Raw genomic sequence first — 27,672 nt, forward strand, 5'->3', positions numbered from 1 at the left:
TTCATTGCCTGAGGAGTTGCGAATGGTTCTGAACGTTATGCAATCAGTAGCAAACTTTGCCACGTCAGACCTTATGATTAAGGGAAGGTCATTTAAGAAAGCATCTGAAGATGTTTGGGCTAAAGAGGAATCCTGAGGAATACCTGAAGAGATGATTGATCTTCAACTACCAAAACCATCTTGCTGTGTGCTAGGTATGATTCCAACTAGTGGGGTTTACCAGAATCCCATTGACTCCAATTCTTTTCAGGTTCCTTTAGCCACACCTGATTAAATGCTACCTCGTTATCGAGACAGTCACTCCCATATTACTTCTGGACTTTTAACCCTTTTGTGCATATTTGGACCAAGGCTGCAATGAAATCAGGAGTTGAATGGTCTAGGCAGAAACCAAAATGAGAATAAGTGAAATAAAACAAAGAACTGCAAATGCAGGTTATGTGAAATAAGAACAGAAATTTCTGGAGAAACTCAGCACATCGGGCAGCATCTGTGGGAAAGAAGCAGAGTTAACGTTTTGAATCCAGTAACTTGATCAAAAGTAACTGGACTCAAAACATTAACTCTGCTTTCTCTCCACAGATGTTGTCAAACCTGCTAAGTTCTCCAGCAAATCAGCGAGCAGGTTATTCTTTGGCCACTGCTTTATAGTACTGTGGACAACATCAATTTACTGATGGTTGAAAGTGAAGTGTGGACTGACCATGCAGTAATTAGTTGGCTTTTATTTGTTGCGCTTTTTGTAATCAAGATGTATTAGCAGAACTTCCACATTGCTGTTGTAGCTGTACTAGAATGGCTGAGTCCAGGGCATGCAAGTTCTGGGGCACAAGTCATCAGTACTATTGCCAGATTGCTCTCATGACCCTTTTGTAGTACCAATACCTTCAGCTATTCCTTGACATCACATGCAGTGAATCAATTGGTTGAAAAGTGGCATCTGTGATGCTGAAGCCCTCAGGAAAAGGCAGAAACAGATCATTCACTTAGTCCTTCTGGCTTTCGCTACCGCTCAGTCAAAATCCCGGACTTCCCCCTCCTCCCAGTATCGTGGGTGTTTTTACTCAATTTGACTGCAGCAATTTAAGGCAATAGCTCACCAACAACTTTTGCAATGAAAATTAGAGATGAACAATAAATGCTGGCCAAATCAGTGATGACCTATGAACAAATAAAAGCTATATATAGAGCTGATGGGCTGTGGTAAGCACTTATTATTTACACAATTTTGCCAAATCCCAAGATTATTTCCAATAAGTCCTAAGGTATTTTTAAAAATTGTTACATGTACATAGATCTTCCTTCAGAACTACAAAAGGAAACATGAAAATCTGTCAACTTTGTTTTGCAAAGCAAGACAATCAGAAAGTAACAAGCTGAAGTGCAGAAATAGACGATTTTTCCCTAACAGTCCAAGTTGACCAAGATCTCTTAACAAGCAATATTAACTTTTGGATTGTGAACATTATTTGAGGTAGTCAGTTCTATTGTCTATCCTACTGTACAGTTTGCTTCAGTTTATATGAGCCTGTACAGGAGAAGTCAAAACATGTATGTAGTATATTTCCACAAGAACTAAAATGTTTTTGCACAACTTCAAGAGTTCAGCAAAAAGACTTTAGCCACTCATTGTACAAACCAGTGTGAAAAATGGGCAAATACGACATTATACCAAAATTGACAAAGGGTCATATCCGAAATGTAGTGCTCAATCTAATTTTTCTTGAGGCGTGTATGAAACTCGAAGAGGTCTGAGCGGCACACTACATCCATTGAACCAAAGTAAATTTGCAATTCTTTTCCCCTGCCGTTTAACTATGACAAGCATGCATTTATTATTTTACTTTTTTTTTTAGGAATTCTAGTTACAAACAGCAATTTTTCCAGTGTTAACTATTACAAGTGTGCATTTATATTATTTTGCAGTTACAGGTTATTCTGCTCATCATTAGGTGTTATGAGTGGTTGAAATCTAATATGTGCAAAGTAATGCAAGAAGAAAAATAAGCAAATGAGAGAAAGCTTCAGATGGGAAGTATTTCCCATTCTTTTAAATCAGATAAAATTATTTCACCATCAACTCAGCCAAAAACCAAGTATTACTACAAAGCTATCAAGCTGAAAAGAAAACAGGCAAGATGAGTACCAGATAAGTATCTCATTCAACAACTATATTCATGTCACAGAGAATGCTGGCAAATACTATTCAAACGTCATGGAATGAGAGCGCGTTTGCCAAAGATCAGGTAATCCAATCTAGCTACAAGCACAGTGGATCTTATTTGACCACGTAAACAATATTGGTGTAATTCTATGAATGCAATAGGATTATTGCTTTCAATAAAGAGCCCATGACGCAGTTTATCATTCTATACTACTCCCACACCCTTCTAAAAACATTTTCCTTGCACAATTCCATCCTGTGAGAATGATCACTTGCTGCCTGGAAAGCAGATTGATCATCTTGTTCCCTGGAATAACTGAGTAACCATGGGAGAAGCAACAACTCATTTTATTACTTTTTCTTCACCCATCCTATTTAAAAAGGAAACCAGGTGCACTCATGAACTTGATTAAAAATCAAGAACTCATCTAATCTAAAATGTAATGCACTACCAGTGCAGTGTGCATTTGTTGCTACAAATATATTAATTAAAAAGTATGTTCATTTATCTTTGATATTCGTACACTTTAAATTCATCTGGGAAGATGCATGACATTTTATCTTTGCTCTTCAAAAATGTTTTTACAATCAGGTTTACCTCACTGAAAACCTACTTGGATGCAAATGGGAAACTCGGCACAAACTTGAAATTGAGCAGTTCTTATTTTAATTCAATCATGAGATGCAGTTAACGTTTATTACCATCTGAGTACCTTCTTGAACCTCAGTGTAAGAACACACTCAGTGCCATTAGGAAAGAATGTCCAGGATCTTGATCCAGTAAAAGCAAAGGAGTAGTAATATCGTTCCATGTCAGGATTGGGTGTAGCTGGAATGGATTTGTGGTGCTCCTATGCATCTGCCAGCCTTGTTTTTCTGGGTATCAGAGTTCATGGGTTGGAAAGGTGCTGTCACAGCAGCCTTAGTGAGCTGCATGCAATGCATCTTGTAGATGGTACACACTTCTACTAGTGGTCACTGGTAGTGAACAGAATGGATGTGGAAGGTGGTGTCCAGGGTGCCGATCAAGAGAACTATTTTTCCCGCTGTGGCTTCTCCTTGCATTGCTGGAGTCACATTCATCCAGGCAAGTGGAAAATGGTGGCAAAGATATAAAGTATTCAAGAGAAAGAAAATATCTGCACTTGAGGAAACATAGATTAACCATGGTTAATCAACAAGGATTTGTTTAGGGAAGGCCACATTTGACAAATTTTCTGCAATGTAAGGAGTGTTGATGAGAGTAACACAATTGCTGTGGTCTATATCGGCTACAAAGGACATTTTACAGCTTGGCTCTCCAGTGGAAAAGGTACCCTAAGTGTTCTGAAAAAACTTATCAGAACATACTGCAGCAAATATCATTGCAAATTAGACACAGCAATGCAAATAACATATGTTTAGTAATATGGAGACAAAAGAGTTTTCCATTAGATATACTTTGTTATCAGGGATCTGTATCCATTTTAACAAGATTCTCTTATTAATGAACAAACCAGTGGAGTTAGAAAATAAAATATAGTGTCAATAGTTATGAATTTCCACTTTTATTTGAAAATGATCACTGATATCTAAACTGAATCAGCAGGTACTACAAAACAATCAGGACATGACCATAAACTAAATATCGCAACACTTTGCGTTTCAGCTGTAACAATATAATTGCATTTAATTTTGTTGAACTTAATCCACTTGCACTTCATATAAAAATAGCAGACAAATCCACATTTTTGTTGTTTGCACTAGTTTAAGCCAAATCTTTATTCTATTAATCAGCATACTTCATGAAATAATTTATTTAAATGGTATTAGCTATGAAGGAAATAAATGCATTATAAGGAGGGACATGTTTAACATGGATTTTAGAGAGAAAAAAAGTGATCTTTTCTGTAGCCTTTTTTGGAGCCTCAAAGTTAGGTCACACATACCATTAAAAAAAACATTTAGAAGGGGCTGTTAGCATTCTATTCAAGGTCAATGACATTTATTGCTACTTTGAAGCTGCCCCCAGAGTTTCATTTCACTATCCCAAAAATGATTGCGACCCACAATTTGGGAAGCCCTGAGTAAATAGTAAGAATTGCGTGCATACAAATTGGAATTTAGTTTGGAACTGCGCTTTTTTTTTTGACATTTAGAAGGAAGCGTACAGGATGTGATAGAGGAACAAAACTTCTATATCAATAATTATGAGAAAAAGCAATCAGCAAAACAGTGAGTGCGGATTTAGAAAAGAAAGACTTCTAAATTCACATTCACTGTTTTGCTGATTACTGTTACTTATAATAGTTATTGACACAGAAGAGATATTGCTCTATCACATCCTGTACACAGTAGAACCTTAATTATCCAAACGAAACAGGCAGGGAGTATTTTATTCAGATAATTGATTATTTGGATAACCCGAAACAAGCAGTAATTTATGAGTGCCGGTTTTCCAAACATTTCTCAGTTATCCGGCAATTAATTTATAAAATTAATAGGACATGCTTTTCAAAAGAAATTTGAACATATTTCGTAATATGAAACTCCAAATGCACTCAGCCATTGGGGCTATTCTGCTGCAGTCAAAGTGGCAATTACAGTAGCATTAATTCAACCTAAACAATGGATTAGAATTGACAATAGTTATTCCACTGCTTCAACAAGGAGAATAGCAATATAAATTCACTAAAATCACATGAAATGTGATATTCAGGCCAAAATTCTGGGACTTCTCCCCTGCAAAGTGGGTCCTTAAACATTGATACACCATTACAACAGTTTATGTCGCACAAAAAGATTGGACCATTGTTTATATGGAAGTAAAGTTTAGAAAAGATGAATTAAGTAAAAGAAATTGAACATTAAAAATAATGAGAAAAACAGGACGCAGCAAAGAAATACAAATATATTGGGCAAACTTGCAGTATTTAAAAGTATTTACATCTGTAAAAATAAGTTTTATAGATAAGGGTTAAGAACACTAGTCCTGACGATAAGAAGCTTGGCCATAATGTTGCTTTAATACCAACATTCAACAGGTGAAAGCTTAGACCACCAGCAAAAATATTGAATAATTATACCTTGAACCAAATGCATAAAATTAAATTAGAAACGACTTTTCTTTTTAGAAAACAAAATGCTTAAATTCTAGTTTGTTTTATCCAAAACATAACTGCAACAACTTGAGCTTTTTAGATTAAAGTTTAACTTTGAAAACTGTGAAACATTAAAATAGGAAAGAACATTATCCACCACACATTTGCATTCAAGGAGATAGCTGAAAGTGAAGTATTCTCGGGTTTTCTTAATACTTACAACTGATAAAGAATTGTTGTCTTCCCAGCATTATCCAACCCAACAATAATTACTTTATGTTCTGAAAGAGAAATGGATCAATAATCTTAATGAATTTCAAAGACATCAACACTACTGTTTCAAAAACCAAAATGAAAAATGTCAGATTTTCCAGTAGGTGAATAGGTATTGGAAATACTTTTAGAAACAAATGGTCTAACAGAAAGATATGTTAATTAGTCTTATAGTTCAATACCAGTGGGTACCAAGGGATCAGATTAGGAACAAAAATAGGAACAAAACTATGTACATAGGTGGTTTATGATCTCTGTAAGGAATATTGCTATCTCTTATCTAAATGTCCATCTATGTCCCTTTAATCCGAATTGCTACTTTTTTTTTTGTTTGTTTTACATTGCTTTATCAAAAGAGTTTTCAAAATTTGAACATAAGAAACTCTTTACTGCATTCAATTTTGCTAAAGCATCAGTTAATCGCAAGACTCTGAAGAATGTTTTCCAAAAATTTCAGTGTTCAAGAAACTTCATAATCATGCAACTACTTTATGATGACATAACCACAGCAGCATTGAGGGGAAGATCTAAAACACAATCCAGACCAAGATAAAAACATGTGCTGTGTAATAGCCCAGATGTGGTTTATCATTTACCTGAAAGAGTTATTCACCTCGCAGTTCAGCTGGTTTCTAGTATTCTGGTTTATGGATAGAAAACTTGAACCTGTCACCTCTATGCCAAAACTAAATTGACCACAATTGACTACATGATCCATATTTCAGAAGACTGCAATGTTGCTACCCACTCTGCATTTGCAAGACACCCTTAACCTTTTCAACTTTCTATTTAGAAACTCTGCCAATCATTGAACATTGGCAAAACATTATTCACCAACAAGACATGGTCAATCAAATATTCCACTCTGTTGAATGAGATGCTGCAATAGGTTGAGTACTTCCCTTACCTTGGCAGCCACTTCTCAAAAAAAAAGCCACTTTGAACAAAGAAATTGGCTGCATTCGATCACTGGACCTGCTCAGCCTTCTATATATTGCAAAAAGCATTTGACAATGGAGACCTCCACAAGCCAAAGTCATTTTATTGTCACCACACTCTTGCAGCAAGATCTGGACTGTGTATGAGCAGTGCAGAGTTTGAGGAATTCTACCAGCAATACCTCGGTTGCATTCCACAGATTAAATGAGGTCCAGTTAAAAACAAATCAACGTTCTTGAAATCATCTCCTGCAAAATTAACTGGACATTGTGCCCAGATGACCAAAAAGCATTTTTCTATGTCAGGTCCTGTTTTCTTAACTCCCAAATGACATACATTCAGGGATAGATAAAGAAAGGCTCTTCTTGAAGTTCAGCATCATTGACTTCCAGACTGGGAGGAGCTTGTTACTGAATGTTCAAAACGGTGACTTGACAATTATTCCAAATAGCTTAATAGTGAGGCAGAACAATGGCAAATTTCTTTCCCCCAAAGAACATTTGCAAACCAAATACATTTTTTCAGCATTGTCAGTTTTATAGCATCATTACAGGGGCTAGCTTTCAATTCCAAGAGTTATTAGTCAAACTAGTCTCTCCTCTCCACCCCCCCACCCCTCATCACCACCACCTCTGGATAATCAGGCCACTGACATTATCACTACGCATCACAGTCAAAGTTTGCACTCAACATGTTAGGCTGTTAGGTTGCCAGGATTATTTTTCAACGATCAGTTAAGCCTGAAGGTGATACAATACTTCCAGCAGTAGAACACACCCTCAGTTACATGTCAGTTTAGATTATGGGCTCAAATCCAGAAGGACAATGAAACCCAATTCCTTGACTCAAAAACAAGTTAGATTAATAATCCAAACTTTAACATTCAGTTCTTTTATTTTAATCAAAATATGAAAATTGTAAACTTCCCAAGTGTTTGAAAATTTTTGTTTAAAAACACAACTACTCAATAGACACTGCCAAAATTATCTAGCTCAAAATGTTCCCTTAAAGTAGCTATCTACAATGACTACAAGACTCAACAGCTATTTTTTGGCTCATTATTCAAGGTGGTGCAGACTTTGTGCAGTGTTCCATTTCAGACACACCTTAGTAACTTTAGAAGATAAGAAACTAAATGCATTTATTAGGTTGTCGACTGCTGTCTGTCTATCACGAGCAAGTGCTATTTATTTCCATTTTGAAGTTTAATCTGAAAAATCAATTTTTGATTCCAACCCCCAAAAGACTCATTTCAAGCCTTAGCCTCCTTTGTGTATTGGCAGAACAGACTTTGGTAGATGAAGTTATCAGAATAATGTAACATATTACATAGAATAATAACTGAAGCAAACAGTTGGTTCTCATTTTCGCCAATTTGATCAATTTAGAGACAGAAGACAAAATTACCATTTGAAGAATGTGAATTGATGTTCAAATTATCCTTCTAACTCAGAATTAAATTCAATCCAGAATGATGGTATAACACCTAACAGCAGTATGGCAGATAGATGCAAACCAATGAGCTGAAAATTAAAATATTAAATTGAATATTACTTTAGTATCATGTATAGTACTCACTGGTCTCATTTAAGAAAGGATGTAAATGCATTGGGAATAGTTTGGAGAGGTTGACCCTGAATGGATAGATTGTCGGGCAGGGCTTGAATCCACTGGAGTTTAGAAGAGCTCCAAGATTTCGGATTAAAACACCAAGATATTGAGGGATCCTTTCAGGTTGGATGTGAAAAGATGTTTTTTTTTTGGAAAATTCAAGAACCATGGGTCATTATTTCAAAATAAGGGTCACCCTTTAAATGCATAGCAGAAGAATTATTTTGTCCCCCTCAGAGGGTGATGAGGCCATAGGATTCTGTTTCTACTTGCTTTTGAGGAACAGAATCTTTTCAAAGCGGGTATATAAAGATTATTGGTAAGAAAGTTGTTGAAAGATTATTGAAGAACGGTGGAGTAATTGGAGCAGCCAAGATGTTCTTCAATGACAGAGCAGATTTGAGGGGCTAAGTGGCCTCCTAATTCATGTTAATATACTCATATAAAGTTCAGAGTGCCACTTAGTGGTTTAGCTAGCATAAACCATTGTTTATAATGTGTGCCTGAGCAATCATGCATTTATGCCTTGTACAATATATACTGTTGTTCTCAGATACAACAAACAACGCTCAACATATTTAACTCACACCATTAAATAATGTAAGAATTTGTATTATGATATACAATGATTTGCCAATAGTACTGCACAGATTGTTTTAAGTGTCGTTATATTACTTTATAGATGTTCATTTACATCCACCAACTTTGTCTATCAAATAAGCAATATACAGTCAATAAACCTCTCATCTGCAATTAGTAGAATTTGTTTGCTCTTCTGCGTGTCCATGCTATTGAATGTCAGTTTAAAGGAATAGTATCCCAAATATTAATCTCTTTTTACAGATACTTCCAGACCTACATTTGTTTTAAAATTACAGGAGATGTTTACCTGGGAAGAGAAGTGAAGCTGAATTAAGGAGAAATGTGTTCACCCAGAGGCTGATAAGGATCTGGAACCCAAACGTTGAAGAGTGACGAAGTTAGAAACCCACACCTTTCTAAAATACTTAAATTTGGAACTTAAAATGCGATCACCCACAAGGACAATAACCAACAACTGGAAAGTGGGAATTGGTTCTTGTCGCCTCACACAAACATTAGACTGAACATGCCAATATCTGATTCCACATCCAATCAGCAATTTCTGTCATTTTACATCTTTAACTTGGCAAAACTATAACATGATTATTTCTACTGTAAAATGTATCTCATATTACAGGAAACTAATTGTGGCACAATGCATCAATACAAATAGAAAATATCTTAGTTAAAATCTCATTTATAGCAGTTAAGAAATTAAAGGAAATCATCTGTATGTGGGCCTCTAACTCAAACAGATCACCTCTGGATTTAAAATCAAACCTATTATGAATGACCTTCTGGAATTCAGATCATTTGAGTCTGAATGTGGTGTACTTCATTATGAGAGATGATGAGTGAAGATGGCTTTGCATAGGGCACAAGTAAAGCAATGAGACCCACACGCCTCCTCTCCATTAAAAAAAGGTAGCTATTGCGGAAATCACCAGGTTGTAAGTAACTCACTGAACTGGTAGATTTGTTCTCATGCATTTCGTCACCATGCTAGGTAACATCATCTAAGCCTCCAATGAAGTACTAGTGTTCTCTCTCGCTTGCTATGTGTGTGTCTTGGTCTGTTGCAATGGGTGATATCACTTCTGGTTCTTTTTCTGAAGGGGAAATAACACTTCAATTTGAACCAAATATATTCCCAGCCTGCAATATATCTTATTATTAGTTGCACTTTGGTGTCTACAGCTATCAGGCCGTGACCAACTGCAGTATAATAAACCAGAATTTTAAGGTCAATCACTTGCCCTGTATTGCAAATCAGAACTAGTCTTATCTATTTTGCCACATCGACAAAATTTATTGCAATGCTTCCATTTCCCCTAACTCCTGTTGCTCATTTCTGATTTTGTACAGACTTCATTAATATTACTAATAATAGAGAACTGTTCTGACTTTTATTTGCAGTTCCAGAAGTTTAATTTTATACTGAAAGAAAAAAAACCTATTTACTTCAGGGAAAGTCAGAATACAAATAACAAAATCACCTTCAATTTCACACAGGGCTAAGTGTAACACTGGAATATTTGAAGTATTTCACATCCCAATAAAAATGCATTGCAGTGGCAATCAAAAAATTATAATGACTCAGTTTACCGTTTCATACTTATATGAAAGTTAGCACTTGAATAGCCAAACAGAAACAGAAAGTAATAAAATCAGACTAATTAAAAGTTCAGCCCCACCATTTCAATTAGACCAAAGGTAAATAAATAGAAACAGATTGGGTATTTCAGATACCAGTGAAGCTCAATGGATCTGAAATTAAGTGAATCATATATGACAAATCAAACATAAGTGAGATAATTATTTTTTACCTATAAGCGTCTAATAAATAGATTCAGAAGAAAGGGACACCAATTTAATGCTGAGGAGAGGTTGAATTTCTCTTTGCAGAGATTTACAGTCCTTGTAACTCCTTGCCAGAGAGCTATAGGGTAGAGTCCTTGTGTATAGTTAAAGTTCAGATAGATTCTTGATCAGTAAGAGAATCAAGGTTTCTGGTACAGGGCAGGAAAGTAAACTTGAGGAATATTGGATAAGCCATGATCCTAGTGAATGACAGAGCAAGCTCGAGGGGCCGAACTGCACTCCCCTGTCTTATTTCTTATAACACGTGCCCTATAAGTTAGACTGAAGTTCATTTTGAAATAAATAATTGGATAAAATTGATAGGAATGCGATTGATCGAGAGATAACAGATGGGGTAGTGAATGAATCAAGTTTAACAACTAGTGGGAACTGCAGACGCCTGATCTCTGAAGTTGTTATCGGGACTGTCAGCGTTAAGTGCACTAGTAGTACACTGTGAAGCTGTGAAAAACCCAAGTGTGCAATGGAAGGTAAAAGTGAGGACTGCAGATACTGGAGATCAGAGCACAAGAGTGTGGCGTTTGAAAAGCACAGCCAGTCAGACAGCAGCCAAGGAGCAGGAGAGTCGACGTTTCGAGCATAAGCCCTTCATCAGGAACATTCCTGATGAACTTATGTGACTCTCCTGCTCCTCGGGATGCTGCCTGACCGGCTATGTTTTTCCAACGCCACACTCTTGGACTGTGCAAAGGAAGGGGTCGAGTAAGCAGCAAGACAATCCTCAGCAGTCTCCCGGGCAGATTACCAGGTCTGGGCCCCACCTTGGTGGTTGAAGAGTCTCCAGAGTTTGGTGAAGATGATTCCCATTCTCCAGGCAGGCAGGGCCTGTAGCAACGGTCTCGCCAGCGACAAGGCCGGGGCCTCCTGCCCAGGAGCTCGGCTATAACAACAACAACAACAGCAGCAGCGGCGGCGGTTGGTGCCTGTGGTCCCGGACTCCGGCCTCTCGCCTTATGCTCTCCGTTTACACAGCGAAAAGACAAATATCAGACCACCCGTCTGGTTCGCGAAGCCACTTTCCTAATGACAACCGCCGGTCAGCGACGTGTCTCCCGAAGCAAATTCCATCGCCACCAGCCCCTCACGTTCCGTCTCATCCGCTAGCGCTAAGCGCCGGGGGGATCCCTACTGCACATGCGCACCCAGCCCGGGGCCGGACACACAATTGCGCCTGCGTAGCCCGTATTGCTTTTCTCCCGACCCCGCCTCATCCAACCTATTTCACATACTGCTGGCGGGCTACACCTGACACCCGCACCGAAGCAGAATAACGCGCACGCGCACGCTGCCCGTTTCTCGGACCATTTGCACCGCTCCGCAGCTGGTCCTGCAATCTGCGTGCCGTCACACCTCTCGCGCAGCCGCTGACGTTGCAGGTTTAACTTTACGGGAATGCGCCTGCGCGCTGAAATTTGGATGCATGTTTGGCGGGACTGCACCTGACTGATATACGGCCTCCCCAAATTTGTCTGCGCTCTGTGATTTTGTACCTCTCCGTCACCAACTCGCACATGATGTGTGCACTTTGATATAAGACCATAAGAAAAAGGAACAAAAGGCCAATCAGACCATTGAGTCGCTCCGCTATTTAAGAGGATTCCTAACTTGAACCTTCCCTTTCACCCAGTTACTCCTGTTCTCCTGACTGATTACGAATCATTGTGGCAAGACTCACAATCTTTTGAGAAAGGAAATTTCTCCCCTGAGCATTTGTTTATGAATGCCCAGGCTTTCTGGGCATGTGTAGTTGGCATCTCCAGCAAATGAGATTGAAGATAAAGGCTGGTAGGGATTTGCTTTGGGACACATGTCGCTGACCAGCGGTTGCTTTTAGGAAAGTGACGACAAAATTCTGAGAGCATGTCTTCTGGCCCTAGACTCTCCCACAGGGGGGAAACATTTTCTCTTAAGAATTCTATATGTTTCAGTGCGATCATCTCTCATTCTTCTATACACGAATGATAGAGTCCGATTAACCGTTGCTCATAAGACAGTCTATCTGTACCAAGGATCATTGGCCAGGGACCAGGGTTCGATTCTGGCCTCAAACAACTGTTTGTGTGGAGTTTGCATATTCTCCCCATGTCTGCGTGGGTTTCCTCCAGGTGCTCTGGTTTCCTCCCACAATTCAAAGATGTGCAGATTAGGGTGGAGTGTGTGTCTGGATGGGATGCTCTTTGCAGGTTCAGTGCAGACTAAATGGGCCAAATGGCCTCTTTCTGCACTGTAGGGATTTATGATTCTATATGCCAACCCGTTTGAAATAAGAGCTAAGCTTCCATTTGCCTTCCTGATTACTTGCAGCACCTGTGTGCTAGCTTTCTGTGTTTCATGCACAAGTACTCCTAAAACCCTTTGTGTTGCAGCTTTCTGCAGTTTTCCTCCATTTAAATAATACTGTTCTTTGGTTCTCCCTTCTAAAATGGACAACTTCACATTTTCCCATATTTTACTCCATTTGCCAACTTCTTGCTCACTTAACCTTTAAGTATCTCTCTGCAAACTGTATCCCTCTCAACCTGTCTTTATTTATTTTTGTATTATCTGCAAAATTGACCGCTGTACGTTCACTTCCTACCTAGAATTGATCCCTGTAGACCTCTACTGGTTATGGGTCATCAACCTAAAAAGAACCCCGCATCCCACTCACTCTTTTCTATTCATTAGCCAGTACTCTATCCATGCCAATATCATATCCCAAACGCTGTGGGGTCTTACGACTTATCCTATTGTGAGATACCTTGTTGAATGCCTTCTGGAAGTCCAAATGCAATACATCTACTGGTTCCCCTCTATCCACTCTGATCCACTTCCTCAAAAAACTCTAATAAATTAGTCCGACATGATTTCCCTTTCATGAAGCCATGTTGACTCTGCTTGACTAAGTTATGAATTTCCAAATTTTCTGCTATGATATAATTGGATTTATTGTCATGCATACCTAAGTGCAATGAAAAACTTTGTAGGTGAGCAGAGCAGGCAGATCATAGTAAACAAGGACATACAAATTGTAGGGTGAAAAAGAACTTGGAAAGGTGAGGCAAACAAGTTAAACAACATAGGACGTGAGCAAGGCAAGATACACATTAACAAGATCAGTATTATTTGAAGTTAGAGAATCCATTCTTCATTCTAATAATGGCTGGGAAGAAGCTGTTCTTGAACTTGCTGGTGCAGTGTTCAAGTTTCTCTACCTTCTGCCTGACAGAAGAGGTCCTGGGAGAGCATTACCAGAGTGAGATTGGTCTTTGATGATGTTGGCAGCCTTTTCACAGCAACGAGAGGTGTAAGTGGAGTCCAGGACAGGGTTGGCTTCTGTGATGGTCTGGGGTGTGCACACAACCTTCTATAGTTTCATACTGTCCTGGGAAGACCTGGCCACTATGCACCTGGACGGTATGCTTTCTATGATACATCTGTGAAAGTTGGTGAGGGTCCTTATGGACATGCCATGTTTCCTGAGCTGTCTGAGAAAGAAAAGGCATTGTTGTGCCTTCTTAACCGTCGCATTTACATGGGAAGTCCAGGACAGGGTGTCGGTATCGTCACTCCGAGAAACTTGACATTCTCAACCATCTCAACCTCTGCACCGTTGATGTAGATGGGGGCGTGTTCTCCTCCTTTGTATTGTTCCTTAAGAATTGATTCCAATAATTTTTCAACAATACGTTTTCAATAGGGGTGTCACATTGGCAGTTTTCCAATCTTCTAGTACTTCTGCAGAATCCAAGGACATCCTCACCAATGGAAGCAGAAGGTATTGAATAGAACACAGCGTTAACCTTTCAAGTCCAATGTCACTTTTTCAGAACTAGAACCAACTGGGAAAAGCTGATGATGGAAGTGGGGGAGAGGTGGGCAGGGAATGAGAGGCTAGATAGAGACAAAGCCTCGAGAGAAAGGATAGGCAGATGAAGAAATTGTTGATGGAAAGCCAGGGACGAAAAGAGCTAGATAGTTGATAATGGGGACTATGAGTAATTGAAAATGGGTACTGAAAGCAACCTATTCCATGACAGGACCTGAGGTTGTGTGGGTAGGTAATAGGAGAAAGTGAGGTCTGCAGATGCTGGAGATCAAAGTTGAAACTTTATTGCTGGAACAGCACAGCAGGTCAGGCAGCATCCAGGGAACAGGAGATTCGACGTTTCGGGCACAGGCCCTTCTTCAGGAATGAGCAGAGAGTGTTCAGCAGGAGAAGATAAAAGGTAGGGAGGAGGGACTTGGAGGAGGGGCGTTGGAAATTTGATAGGTGGAAAGAGGTCAAGGTGAGGGTGATAGGTCGGAGTAGGATGGAGGCGGAGAGGTCAAGAAGAAGACTGCAGGTCAGGAAGGCGGTGCCGGGCTGGAGGGATCCGGCTGAGACAAGGTGGGGGGAGGGGGGATGAAGAAACTGGTGAAGTCCAAGTTCATCCCCTGCGGTTGGAGGGTTCCCAGTCGGAAGATAAGACGCTCCTCCTCCGACCGTCGGGTTGTTGTGGTTTGGCGGTGGATGAGTCCAATGACCTGCATATCCTCGGTGGAGTGGGAGGGGGAGTTGAAATGCTGTGCTACAGGTTGGTTGGGTTGGTTCGTCCGGGTGGCCCAGAGGTGCTCTCTGAATCGCTCCGCAAGTAGGCGGCCTGTCTCCCCAATATAGAGGAGGCCACACCGGATGCAGTAGATGATGTGGATGGAGGTGCAGGTGAATCTGTGGCGGATATGGAAGTTTCCTTTGGGGCCTTGGAGAGAAGTGAGGGGGGAGGTGTGGGCGCAAGTGTTGCACCTCCTGCGGTTGCAAGGGAAGGTGCCGGGAGTGGAGGTTGGGTCGGTGGGGAGTGTGGATCTGACAAGGGAGTCGCGGAGGGAGTGGTCTCTACGGAAAGCTGATAGGGGAGGGGAGGGAAATATATCCATATATGGGTAGGTAATAGACATGGAAGGAGGTGTTTATGCTCTTGAATTGTTAAACTATATATTGAGTCACTGGTCCGCTGCAGTGCTCCAGTCATGCTCAACACAAGCTGGAGAAACAACACATCATCATCTGCTTAAATGCCTTACAGCTTATCATGATCATTACTGACTCAGAGGACAAGGGCATCAGATACATGGGAATACCATCACCTGAAAGTTTCACTCCAAATCAATCATCATCCTGACTTGGAATAATATTGTTTTTCTTGTCACTAGGTCGGAATCTTGGTACTCTTTCCTTAAATATACTTTGAGCACCTACACTTAATTACCATTGTTCCAGAAATCACTCATCTCTGCCTTGCTATTTGGAATAAAGAATAAATGGTGGAAAGCCAGCGAAGCCGACATCTCCGACTGAATAATTGCACTCTGCAGGTTCCTAAATGAAGCCATTAGCAGTATGGCTGGTGGGCTGTCAATATAAAAGATTTAATCAAAAAAGAATCTTCAAATAATTACATTTATTTTTATAATTGTTGACCCTTAAACAAAATGACTGGCTTCAAACTAGGATAAGCTTGTTTAGTTTATTACTGTGCTGAATTTTTAAAGTCAGTTTTACAGTTACGAATGTTCCACGCAGGACAAGAAATACTAAGTGAAACATCTACTAAAAATAAGCATTGAAGCGTTCAGAAAGTGTTGGGCACCATGAACCTATACAGATAGATTTGTAATTATATGAAGTTAAATCACGTTCAGCTGTATTTTCTATGTACCACTGTGTAGGTCTCAATGTCATTCTTGAGTCACTTTACTCAATCCAAGTACTTGAGTATACTATTATTGAATTCCAAACAGAAATTTACAAATTATAACAAGCTTGTAAAGTCAAACTCCTGGCTCAGCTAGATTGAAGATGCAATTAACTTGTTATTACTGACAAAATGAGATAGGTTGAATTGTAAAATTGCCATAATTACATGCAAATATCCTCTCATTATGCAGACTATCCAGTTTTGTCTAAATTCCAGCTGTCAAAGAAGGAATGAGGTGTTAGCATAAATTGTCAATGTTGATTGAATAGCATTTATTAAATGAACATGCTCTTTTGATGAAATGTGTGCTGCAAACAGCTTGCTGGGTTAAAGGGAAAGTTGGTCTCAAGGTGTTGAGTAAATATTTGATTTATTTATTGTCACATGTATTTTGTTATAAAATGCAGTGAAAAATATTGTACAGTGTCACCCCTCTGATGCCATGTTAAAATGCTGAAAAATAAACCAAAAACATAGAATACAAAGTCACAGAAATGAAGAAATTTTAAAAAAGCATTCAAATTTACAGTTCTTTTTGTTAAGTGCTCTGTCATGGGTCATTTTGCCATGCATAATTCCCCTTCACCACTGCTGCTGGAATGAAAGTTGCCAATCATTAGTGCCATCTCACCTCCATTGATGCCCTTGCCATTATGAATCCTTGATGGACCTTGCCAATGCTATGGCACTGATGCAAGTTTTATTCAAGTTACAATGTTCTTAGTCCTTAGTATGCCTCCTTTGCATTTTAATTTTGGGTTCCCTTCAGCCCTCCAGCCCTGATGTTTCTACTCTTCCTTAAGACGTTAGTCCATATTGTCAGCAATCCAAGTGACCATGACAGAGAACAGTGAACCTCACCAGTTTCTTCATTTATGATCAACCTCAGAACTCATTAACTGTTACAGCTTCTTACAGGTGACATGGGAATGTGGCTAGACAACTTTACACATATTGCATTCTTGATTCAACTGGTTTCTTTTCCCTTCAGACCAGTTGGATTGACAGTAGCCTGTTATTCAAGGAAAGTGGATGTACTATATAAATATGACTACACTAGTCAGACAGCAGGAATGCGACTCTGCTAGAAATGTCTTTTTTAAGACATAATGGATTTTCATCCTTCCTCATTTTGCCACATTTCCTCTTAGTACAGGCTTACTATGTAGAACACAAGATGAAGTTCTGCCAAAGGGGAGTTCTGGTTTTAGATTCTGATACAGATTTTCGTCCTTCAGGTCTGTGATGTGGTAACACTGATGATTCTTTAAATACTTCCATCCAAATTATAGCAAGGCTGCAGCTTGTCTTCTTATCAAAAGTAGGTTCTTTGTTCCTTATTACATTTGATATTGACTGGGCATTGACTGTTTGTTTGAAGACACAGCTTTCCTGCAATTAACTCCTTAAATTCTTCTGCAGGGCAATCAGTTGTCCTTGTGTCATCAAGCATCCAGTTATCAAGCAGATGTCAAAACAGTTTTGTTCATGTAGCTTCAACTTCCAGGCATGGCTAATTGCTTTAGATCCCATGTCCCATAATAGCTTATTCCAGACAGAGGTATTGCTGCTTCTTTGTGTGTAACAGTTTATCTTTTGTTGATCCATTCAATCCTTGAACAGTTATTAAAGTTTTGAAGTCTATAATATCACATGCTGCGAACCTATTTTATTCCGCTGGAGTGTCCAGCACTATGGAATGTTGTCTCACGCTAAGGGATTAACCAATTAGAACAAGGAAGAAATGTCTTCACACAGAGGGCTGTGAATAATTCTCCACCCGAGGGGATGTACATGTTCACTGACTTCAAGATTGAGAATAATAAGGGGCAAAGAAGCATTGCGAGGGAGAACTTCAACTATAATCTTATTGAATGAATGAACAGGTGTGCAGGCTTCAAGGCCTGTATTGCTCATTCTTGCTCCTATTTCTTAAGCTTTTATGTCGCATATTTGTGCATGAGTGAAATAAGATAAAAGCATAATTGTGTTGAGCAGGCTAAAAATAGCTTAATTGTAATTTCATACTTGCCAGATAAAGACTCATGCTTTGGACCAGTTGGATGAGTTGAATGCCATCTCACTTTCCTGCTTATATATATCTTCTGGATCTAAAAAAGCTTTTTTCCGGGTTTAGTGAGTTGCAATCCTATGTTCCAACTGCTGCAGTTTTATTAAAAAGGCACAGTATCATTTTCTCAGGGGAACTATAGACAGGCATTCAGTGCTGGCTTTACTGACGAGGCTTAGATGCCGAGAATGATTAGATTTAGATATACCTTTTCAGATGTGGCATGCCTGTAAAACCCAGTATAAAAAAAGAGTTGGATCAAATTATTCCTTGTGATGAAACTTTGTGATTTATTTTACTACTATTTCTAGAGCTTAGATTTCAAATCAAACAATTCTTTCTAGCACAGTGACCTAACTCCATATGAGTCAGACAGTAGTTGATTGCAAACTCCTGGAGTGTGAACAGAAGGTTGATGAAACTGTCGGGTTTCTGACAGGGGTGTAAAGATTGAAAGGATTGATTTTAGCTGAGAAAATCCAGAGATTGAAAGTTTATAGGGTAGTTTTGAAGGAGGCGGGACTGAGGTCAGAAGCAAATATAGTATTTATCCTAGAAATAAATTAAGAATTTAAGAACTATGACCAGGACTAAGTGGTTCAAACCCTCAAGCCTGCTCCACCATTTGATGCAATTAAGGATCTTATCTTGGCTTCAATCCCACTTTTCTTCCTGCTCCCCATAACCCTCCAACCCATTACTAATTAAAAATCTGTCTCTCTCTTCCTTAAATTTACTGAGTGTTCCAGCATTCAACACTCTCTGGGGTATTCCATAGATTCATGACCCTTTGAAAGAAGTAATTGCTCATCTCTAGTTTAAATTTATCCCTCATCCTAAAATCATGATCTCTCACTCTAGATTTGCCAACATTCTTTCTATGTCAATCCCCTTTAGTATTTTATATAACTTTATTAGATCTCCTCTCATTCTTTTAATCTCTAGATAGTACAGGCCAGAGATTAAAAGTTTGTTCAAGGAAAATACAGTTACCATAATGTAAAAGTTTAGTTTGTGAGACTTTTAGATCAGGAGTGTTTGTTTAGAAATCTGCAAATTATCAAAAGACTGAGCAAGTCTTAAGTTTTCAATTTTGTGAGTACTCATGTAAGAAGACTTCATAGTTCACCAGACAGAATTCAACAATGAGTACAAACCAAAGTTCGAATTTAGACGAGTAATTTGTCTTGTCTTGAATGACTATAAAATAATGATGTATGACAGCAAATGAGCCTTTGTTTTGCTTTGGGTTTTAAGATTTTTCAAATTGAGTCCTATGTTTAGACAACTTGGTTTATTTTTATGTAATAGAAACATGGAAACTAGGAGCAAGATGAGGCTATTCAGCCCTTTGAGCCCACTGTACCATTCAACGTGATCATGGTTGATTTTCTAACTCAGTGCCATATTCCTGCCTTTTCTCAACACCCCTTAATCCTTAATATCTAAATCAGAGAATCATAGAATCCTTACAGTGTGGAAGCAGGCCATTCAGCTCACTGAGTCCACACCAATCCCTCTTAAGAGCATTTCACCCAGACCCACCACCTCTACCCTAGCTCTGTAACCCTGCTTTTCTCATGGCTAATCCACTTAGCCGACACACCTCTGGACATTATGGGAAATTTAGCATGGCCAATCCACCTAACCTGCACATCTTTGGACTTTAAACATTTATCTATTTCTTTCTTGAATATGCTCAGTGAACCAACCTCCACAGTCTTCTGCAGTTGTAAACTCTGCAGGGTGAACATCCTTTGAGTGAGGAAATGTTGCCTCATTTCAATTGTATATGGCCTACCCTGTGAAGCCTAGCTCTAGATTTCCCAACCAGAGGAAGATCCTGTTTTTTTTTATTGCTAAGGAAACTCTGCAACTTTGTGTGCCTAATGTTTCAGTGCATGATCACCATGTTAAATAAAGATAAATGATCCATCAAGCTAAATTTCATTCCGGGATTTGATCTGTCCAACTGGGATCACAACATCCTGCAATTTAAATTGCTTTATGATTCTCTGTTAATGCAGCGTGGAACAATCTAGGGACTGGGAGGTGGTTTACACCCCCAAGAATTAATATTCCAGCTCTGACTGTATTCCCTTAAATTATAAGGAACATGAAGGAAATTCAATACAAAACCAGCAGGTTGAAGAAACATTTTTTATTACTTTAGAAAAATTCTAATCTATATTGAAAATGCAGCTGATTTTAACATCTAATTTCCAGAAACCATATTTTTCAGAAAGTTATAATTCCATGCACGCCATTTACATTTCATTTTCCAATTCTCTGTACACAAAAAATAGCGAAGCAATCAATCTCTGAAATTTCCAAAACAAAATGCCACTGAAAAGCTGAGGGAATAGTCAGCATAACATGCAACACAGTGCACATTTGCATAGGAAATGGAAGTCACCCAACATGCTCTTCAGAATACTGAAAATACTATAAACTGTGTGCTGTAAGGAACATTGCTATAGACCTTACACAGAAGGAAACCTTTCATAGAACCCTGCACAGGGTAACTCTGTTGTATAGTATGTTAAATATATTTATTATTAATAATTTCCATACCAATTAAAGCAGCGACTATTTATATACAAGCTTTTTTTCCCACTTTTTTTGTAAACTCGTATTAGAAATGTGCAAAAAAGGTCTTATACTTTTTTTTAACATGCTATTAAGTCCTCAGGGTGTCCAGTAACCCTGGTGAATAAGATGTTGAAGGAAGGAATGTTGCTAAACTTGTCCTCTCATTGTTGAGTAATGTCCTCCATATAATAGGTTGGCAGGAACAGCCTTACTTGATAACACTTTCAAAAAAATTTGACAGGCAAGGCATTTGACAAAACATCTGTAACAGCAATACGTAGGAACTGCGTGTAGCCCATCTTCCAATCCAAGTCTTAGCAAATTCAATTCCATGTATTGTGTCTGAAAACATCATTCAAAACTCCTATTTGAAATGAAAATTAAATTTAAAAAGTAACAATGTGTATTCATTTTTGTCATTTTACAATAATAATTTTCATATGACTTACTTTGACCCTTATCACACTGAGGTATTCTAAATATAGTACAGCATTAGATCTTTTTTTAATTAGCTAATGAAAGTACTAAAGGTAAGTAAAGTGCTACTGTATAATTGAATTGTAAAGATTTATTTCTAATACAAAAAATATCTATTATATAGCACTTTTTTAAAGTTTGTAATCCCAAATTCTAAAAGGTGAGATTTTTATTTAAAATATTATGTTATATTTTCTTCTGACAGGCTTCAGTTATTCCAAACTTTCAACACAATTTGTAAGACAGCTACAAATGGGGAGTTGCAGTTTTTTGCAGAAAGATTTATACCTTGAAAACTAGAAATGGAAGACGAGCTACTGACACCTTTAAACTTTACTAATTGTACAGTATTTATTTCATTTTCTAAGATCAAAATATGATAACTTTGTTAATATATTTTGCTTTGCTTTTTCAAAGGTAGAATTTGCATTTAACACAATTAAAATGGCAGTATACCTTTCCCATTGATCTACTTATCAGCAAGAATTCTGAATCAACAAACCTATGATTGTTACACAGGATTTATTTTGTAGCACAGCAAATAAATAGAGGATTACTGCAATAACTATTATAGAATGGATTGGATTGCATTAATTGAAAAATCAACCAATTCAAAATGTAATTTGTTGTTTATAAATTTCGAGGCATATAACTTTGATTGGAGGAGTGTATGACACGATTACAATCCACTTTAAGGAGTATCACCTCAGGTTAAGAGGTAGAGATAATCTCACCTCTTCTTTTTGAAACAAGTTCTACTCTGAATTTAATCAGATGTGCCTGGTGGGAAATAGCTGAGCTTGGTTTGAATGCCCGATTACATCCAGTTTAATTTTGGATCAGTGGAGCCAAAGGAGAAATGAAGGTAAAATGGGCATTTGATCCAAATTCATTCACTTTCCGGTGGGAACTTTTGATTAAAATCAGAAAGCTTTTGGTTAAAATCAGAATATTTCAAATATAAAAACAGCCAACGTAAGGAGCACTGCAAGCCTCATAAGAGTTGTTAACAGGTAAATCATACTGTTTCAGGTTAGGCACACAGCTTCCAGTACCCAAACTAATAGATATGAAGTGGTATACATTTCAAAGTAGAAATACTGTAACGATTGATAGCACAAGACTTACAAATACCAAACAACCTTTACGACAAACTGTTCATTCTGTATCGGGTATGGAAATACCTAATTTAATATCCCTGTTGAGGTGGTGCCATTTCATTGCTCATTTGTGCTATGGATCTTTCCCCATTGGAATGGTTCTCCTGGCCACCACTGTCAAAACTCATATTTCTAATGCATGTGGGCAGACTGATAGCTTGGTCTGTATGTGTCAGCTGAGGCTAAAAGCCCATCCATACCCGGAATAAAATTCGAATATAATAGAAAAGTGACATTGGTGTACTTTGCCCTCAGAGGCAGAAAGTCCAAACTACCTCAAAATGGTGTTCTATGCCTATGGAGATACCCGCGTCATTTTACTTATACTACAACATGTCCCCGAAATCACAGCTCTGTAAGATGAAAAGGAACCAAGACTCCGTGTGAATACTCAGCAAGAATTTATGATTAACGGGAGAAGGTTCATCATTCACAAATTTTAGTAGCTCTTAACTACAATAGCAATCAGCTGATGATGCACCAGCAGAAGTTGGCTAAACCTAGCACCAGATATCTTGTAGAAAGGAAATTGGGTAAATATCAGTTATGGCATTTTTCCAGGTCCCTGAAACAGATCTTTGAGCCCCATTTCAACAAATTGTATGAGCTGCTGGCATCTGTCTTGCAACTGTGCTAGGAAAGTCCAGTCAGCTCAATTTGGCAGAGTCATCCTCAACCAAGCAATAAGCCCCTTATTAAAGTATGTAAAGGGACAAGCATATGTTTTCGGTGGTCATCAGAGATGCCTATGAAATCACTCCAAACAGGGTGGGACACATCTCAGGCATTTTTTTGGCTGCAGAACATAGCCCCATGAAATTAGTATTCTTTGCCACATACTATCCTACCAGAAAACAGCTGCAATTTGGACCAGTTTCTACCTCAGTGTACATAAGGACTAAATATTAGATTTTCCTTGTCATTAGAATCATGGCAGATTGTTTTAATTTGATTGATAAGCATGTACATGGATATCATGCAGTCACAACTTTTAGTGATTACCATTTAACTTGTTCAATGTTAAAACTAAAATTAAAGGTTGATGTTGCTGTAACCCACCTAATACAGAAATCCAGCTAGTCACCAATCTAAGACTGATAGTACTGTTCAGTAACATAAACAGTTTACAAATATACAAGGAATATTGTGGTGTGTTTCTTCATATGCTATGACATGCTAGATCATGCAGCAGTTTTTTTTTAGTAGAAGTGTTGCAATTAACAAGCCATTATTAAAATAGTCACTTGCAAAAAATACAACATGTCAAATATGTTCACATCAAAGAAAACACTGTACTAAGGTGCAAAGTATATTTTCAAGGGCAGATACGCTCCAATCAATTGGCCTGAATAAAGGAAGACTTACAGAGGCATATTTTCCTCTGTTTGCTATCTTTAGTGCATACACTTTCACTAAAATTAGTAGGCAGAAAGAAAAGTAACCTTTTTTAACAAAGGTTCAAAACTGGCATTTTCCTTGCTAATTAAGATTAGGTTGCACAAACTCGTTTCACTCAAGATCATGATCCATAATTTTAAATTCTCCTCTCCATTGAGGGATGGGTGAACACAAATATTAGTTTAGATTTAACAGGGACTGGTTATATAGACATCAGAGGCAAAGTTACAGTCAGAAATCCCAGAAGTACAGGTTTCTCCAAATGCTGTGGCCCTTCACAACATGCATGAGCAGTATAAGCGTAATTTGTATTCCTTTACGTTTAGCCTATTGAGAAGTAATATAATTAAGATGTTCAAAGAACTAAGGAGATAGGATAGGCACAGATAAACTAATTCCTCGGTTGGAGGAATGTAGATCGAGCGACTGCAGTCCCTTGGCTTCTAGCCTCGATTTTAATCACTGCACAGTCGATAACTATGCCTTCAACTGCCTGGGTTTAATTCCTTCCCTGAAAATCTCTGCCTCTCTATCTTGCTTTCCTCCATTAAGACACTCCTTAAAGGCCACCTATTAAACCAAGCATTTGTCATATGACTTGTAGACAGTGGATGCATCTTCCAAAGCTCTACAGATTCTGGAATGATTCCTGCAGTTTGAAAAATCAAAAATACCACCCTGCTGTTTAAAAAGTAGGGAAGGAGTAAATGGGGAACCACAGACCTCACATCAGTGTGGAGAAAGCAATAGTGTTGATGAGAAACATCATAATAAGTGGACACTTGAAAAGTAAGGATCTGATTAGGCATAGTCAGCATGGATTTGTGAATGAGAAATTATGTTTGATGAACCTGTTGGAGTTTCTAAAAGGATATTACTAATTCAATTGATTTCCACAAAGCTATTGATAAGGTCACCACAGGAGATTGGTTGGCAAAATTAAAGCACACATTTTGAAGACAATGTACTGGCATGGTTTAAGGATTGGCTAACAGACAGAAGACAGACAATAGGAATAAATGGTCATTCTCTCTTACTGGGCTGTAACTAGTGAGCTCAGTAAGGATCAGTAGTCACAATCTAGCTATTTACAATATATATCAATAACCTGGATTTGGGGAGAAAATGTAATATTTCCAAAAAATATACAAATTGGTTTCAAGTGGATTTGGACGGACTTACTGAGTGGGCAAGAACTTGGCAGGTGGATTGTAATGTAGAAAAATGTGTGGTTATTGACTTTGATGGGAGCAACAGATGTTCAGAGCACTTCTTAAATGATAAAGGATTATAAAGTGTAGATGTACTTGTCAATGAAAAACTGAAGGGCTAACATGCAGGAGCAGCAAACCATTAGGAACATTAAATAAATGTTTATTAGTCCTTTATTGTAATAGGATAGGAGTGCAGGTGTAAAGAAGTTTGCTTCAATTGTATAGAACGTTGGTTAGACCACACCTGGAGTACTGTGTGCAATTTTGGTCGAATTTTATTGCCATAACAGGTGTATAACAAAGGTCCAACAGATTTGTTCCCTAGATGGTAGTATTGTGTAATGGAGAGAAATTGGGAAAACTGGGCCGGTATTCAGTTGCGTTTGAAGACTGCGAGAAAAGGTCAACTGGATGAGTGCAGATGTTTCTCCGGATTAGGAAGCCTGGAACTAAAAGGGCACAATTTCAAACTAAGGGGGAAGTCACTTAGGACCAAGATGAAGAGAATTTGTTTTATTCAGAGGGTTACAAACCTTTGGAATTCTTTACCCTGGAGGGCTGTGGACTTTCAGTCACTAACTATGTGTAGAGATTGAAAGATTTCTAACTACCAATGACAATGAGGGATAGGGGGATAGTGTGGGGAAAAGGCAATGAAGTGAATTATTATTCATGACCATATTGAATTGTGGAGCAGACCTGACATGTTGAATGGCCTACTCCTCTCCCTATGTTGCTAATACTCCTTACATGTTATATTTTGGTTCACAGTTCCCTTATAAATGACCTCCTAATGGTTTGTATTTTGTAAATGCTAGTTGTTATAATTTTTAAATTACCATACAGCCAGTTTGGAGTGAGGTGTATTGAGGCCGGTGCAGGATGTGTATATGTTCTTTCAGTCTACAAAGAAGAGGGGTCTGTGTATTAATATACCTCGCTTCCAGTAAACAAAGTGTGAAAATGTACATATACTGTATTTGTTTCAACTCAAAAAAATAGGTCAGAACTATTCACTGGTTAATTTCTCAGGGCAATGCTTCAATCAACTGGAGTCACCCTGCCTGGTTAAAAATCTAAACAATGCTTGCAATTAACTGCTAGTCTTCGTATAACTGATGTATCGCCATGGCAACACCTCTACCAATCAGAGTCCATCTGCCAACTAATCAGCACTCTCCTCTCAAACAATATTAACGTTGTCTTCCCTTTACATTGGCAGTTCTTGTGAATTGTGCTGATGAATGCAAGACGGAAAGTTTCAACAAAATGAGCCTTGTTTTTAGCAATAATCAAGTTATGTACAAACAAATTATTGACTAATTTTTGCATTTTAATTCCTCTGGAAATATCAAATTATTGTTCTGCCAAAGGCAGACAACTTTGCTCTTGCCTGGGTATATTCTTAGCTGCCCATTCTTTGAACACTTCTCTAAACTCACAGCCTACTTCTATTTCAAGGCCTTCCTGAAAGCCCATCTCTTTGATAATCCTGTTAGCCACTTTTCCCGATATCGTTTTTGGCCTTTCACCTGGATTTCCTTATGTTTCTGGAGCAGCTTGTGGTGCTTCTCTGTATTGAAGGTAGTTTGCAATTGCAAACTGCCACCATTAGTGTTACTAGGTGCCATAATTTATTAGAAATAAGAATCCTAATTCAAATAAGAATTCAAAATCCTATCCTCTTGGTTGTGAGCTATGTCACCAGGTATGATTCAAAGTTCTGAGGGTACTATGTTGTAGCCTCATCTATGACCTGAACTCCCGATAAGAACAGATTTTCTGCTGGGTCAATGAGACCGACATGTTACTTCACAAATTCTTTCCTATACCGTCCAGTACTTGACTTAACTTATTTGATCAATATCCAATCTCATACTGGAATTTTTATATCTTGTTGCATGACCAGAGGGACCTAGGTGTGCATATCCTTTAGTCCCTTAGGTTATCAGGACAAGTGGTAAAGGCGGCACATGGTATACTTGCCTTCTTTTAGTTGAGGCATAGAGTTTAAGAGCAGAAAGGTTGTGCTGGAATTGTATAAAACATTGGTTAGGCCACAGCTACATATTGTGTGCACTTCTGGAATCCACATTTTAGAAGGGATGTAATAACACTGGAGAGGGTGCAGCAGAGATTTAACAGGATGCTGCCTGGGTTGGAGAATTTCAATTATGAACAGAGATTGGATGGATTGGGGTTGTTTTTCTTCGAGCAGTGCAGCTCGAGAGGCAGCATAATTGAGATGTATAAAATTGTGAGGGGCATAGACAGGGCAGGCGGGAATAAACTTTTCCCCTTGATATAGGGATCAATGACTGGACATAGATTTAAGGCAAGGGGCAGAAGATTTAGGAGAGATGTGAGGAAACATGTTAACACTCAGAGGGTGATGGGTATCTGGAAATGACTGCCTGTAGGGATGGTACAGGCAGGAGTATATAGATGTTGATGTGGTATTTAGACTTGCGATGCCAAAGCATACCAAACTATGGGGCCAACTCTGGAGAATG

At 38.5% G+C, this 27,672-nt stretch overlaps 1 protein-coding gene across 4 annotated transcripts in view; it reads right to left on the reverse strand.

Annotated features, from left to right (window-relative positions):
* The window catches only part of arl5a (ARF like GTPase 5A), a 33,949-nt gene extending 22,271 nt beyond the window's left edge, over positions 1-11,678 (reverse strand). Inside the window, exons 1-3 of one of the 4 annotated variants that reach the window (XM_087989316.1) lie at positions 11,292-11,510; positions 8,957-9,017; positions 5,465-5,525 (exon numbers count right to left, since the gene is read on the reverse strand). Coding sequence is in view for 2 of the 4 variants with exons in the window: in XM_043694192.2 (XP_043550127.1) it covers positions 5,465-5,525; positions 11,292-11,337 (107 nt within the window). In the remaining 2 variants the exon portion in view is untranslated. Of the gene's footprint in view, positions 1-5,464; positions 5,526-8,956; positions 9,018-11,291 lie in introns of those variants that run through there. The other 3 variants (XR_015757725.1, XM_043694192.2, XM_087989315.1) reach the window with 3 other exon arrangements.
* Between the last annotated feature and the right edge of the window lie 15,994 nt (positions 11,679-27,672).

The sequence above is a fragment of the Chiloscyllium plagiosum genome, unplaced genomic scaffold, assembly GCF_037043375.1.
Source record: "Chiloscyllium plagiosum isolate Xiang-an unplaced genomic scaffold, Cpla_swu_hap1 HiC_scaffold_7, whole genome shotgun sequence".
Taxonomy (NCBI): domain Eukaryota; kingdom Metazoa; phylum Chordata; class Chondrichthyes; order Orectolobiformes; family Hemiscylliidae; genus Chiloscyllium; species Chiloscyllium plagiosum.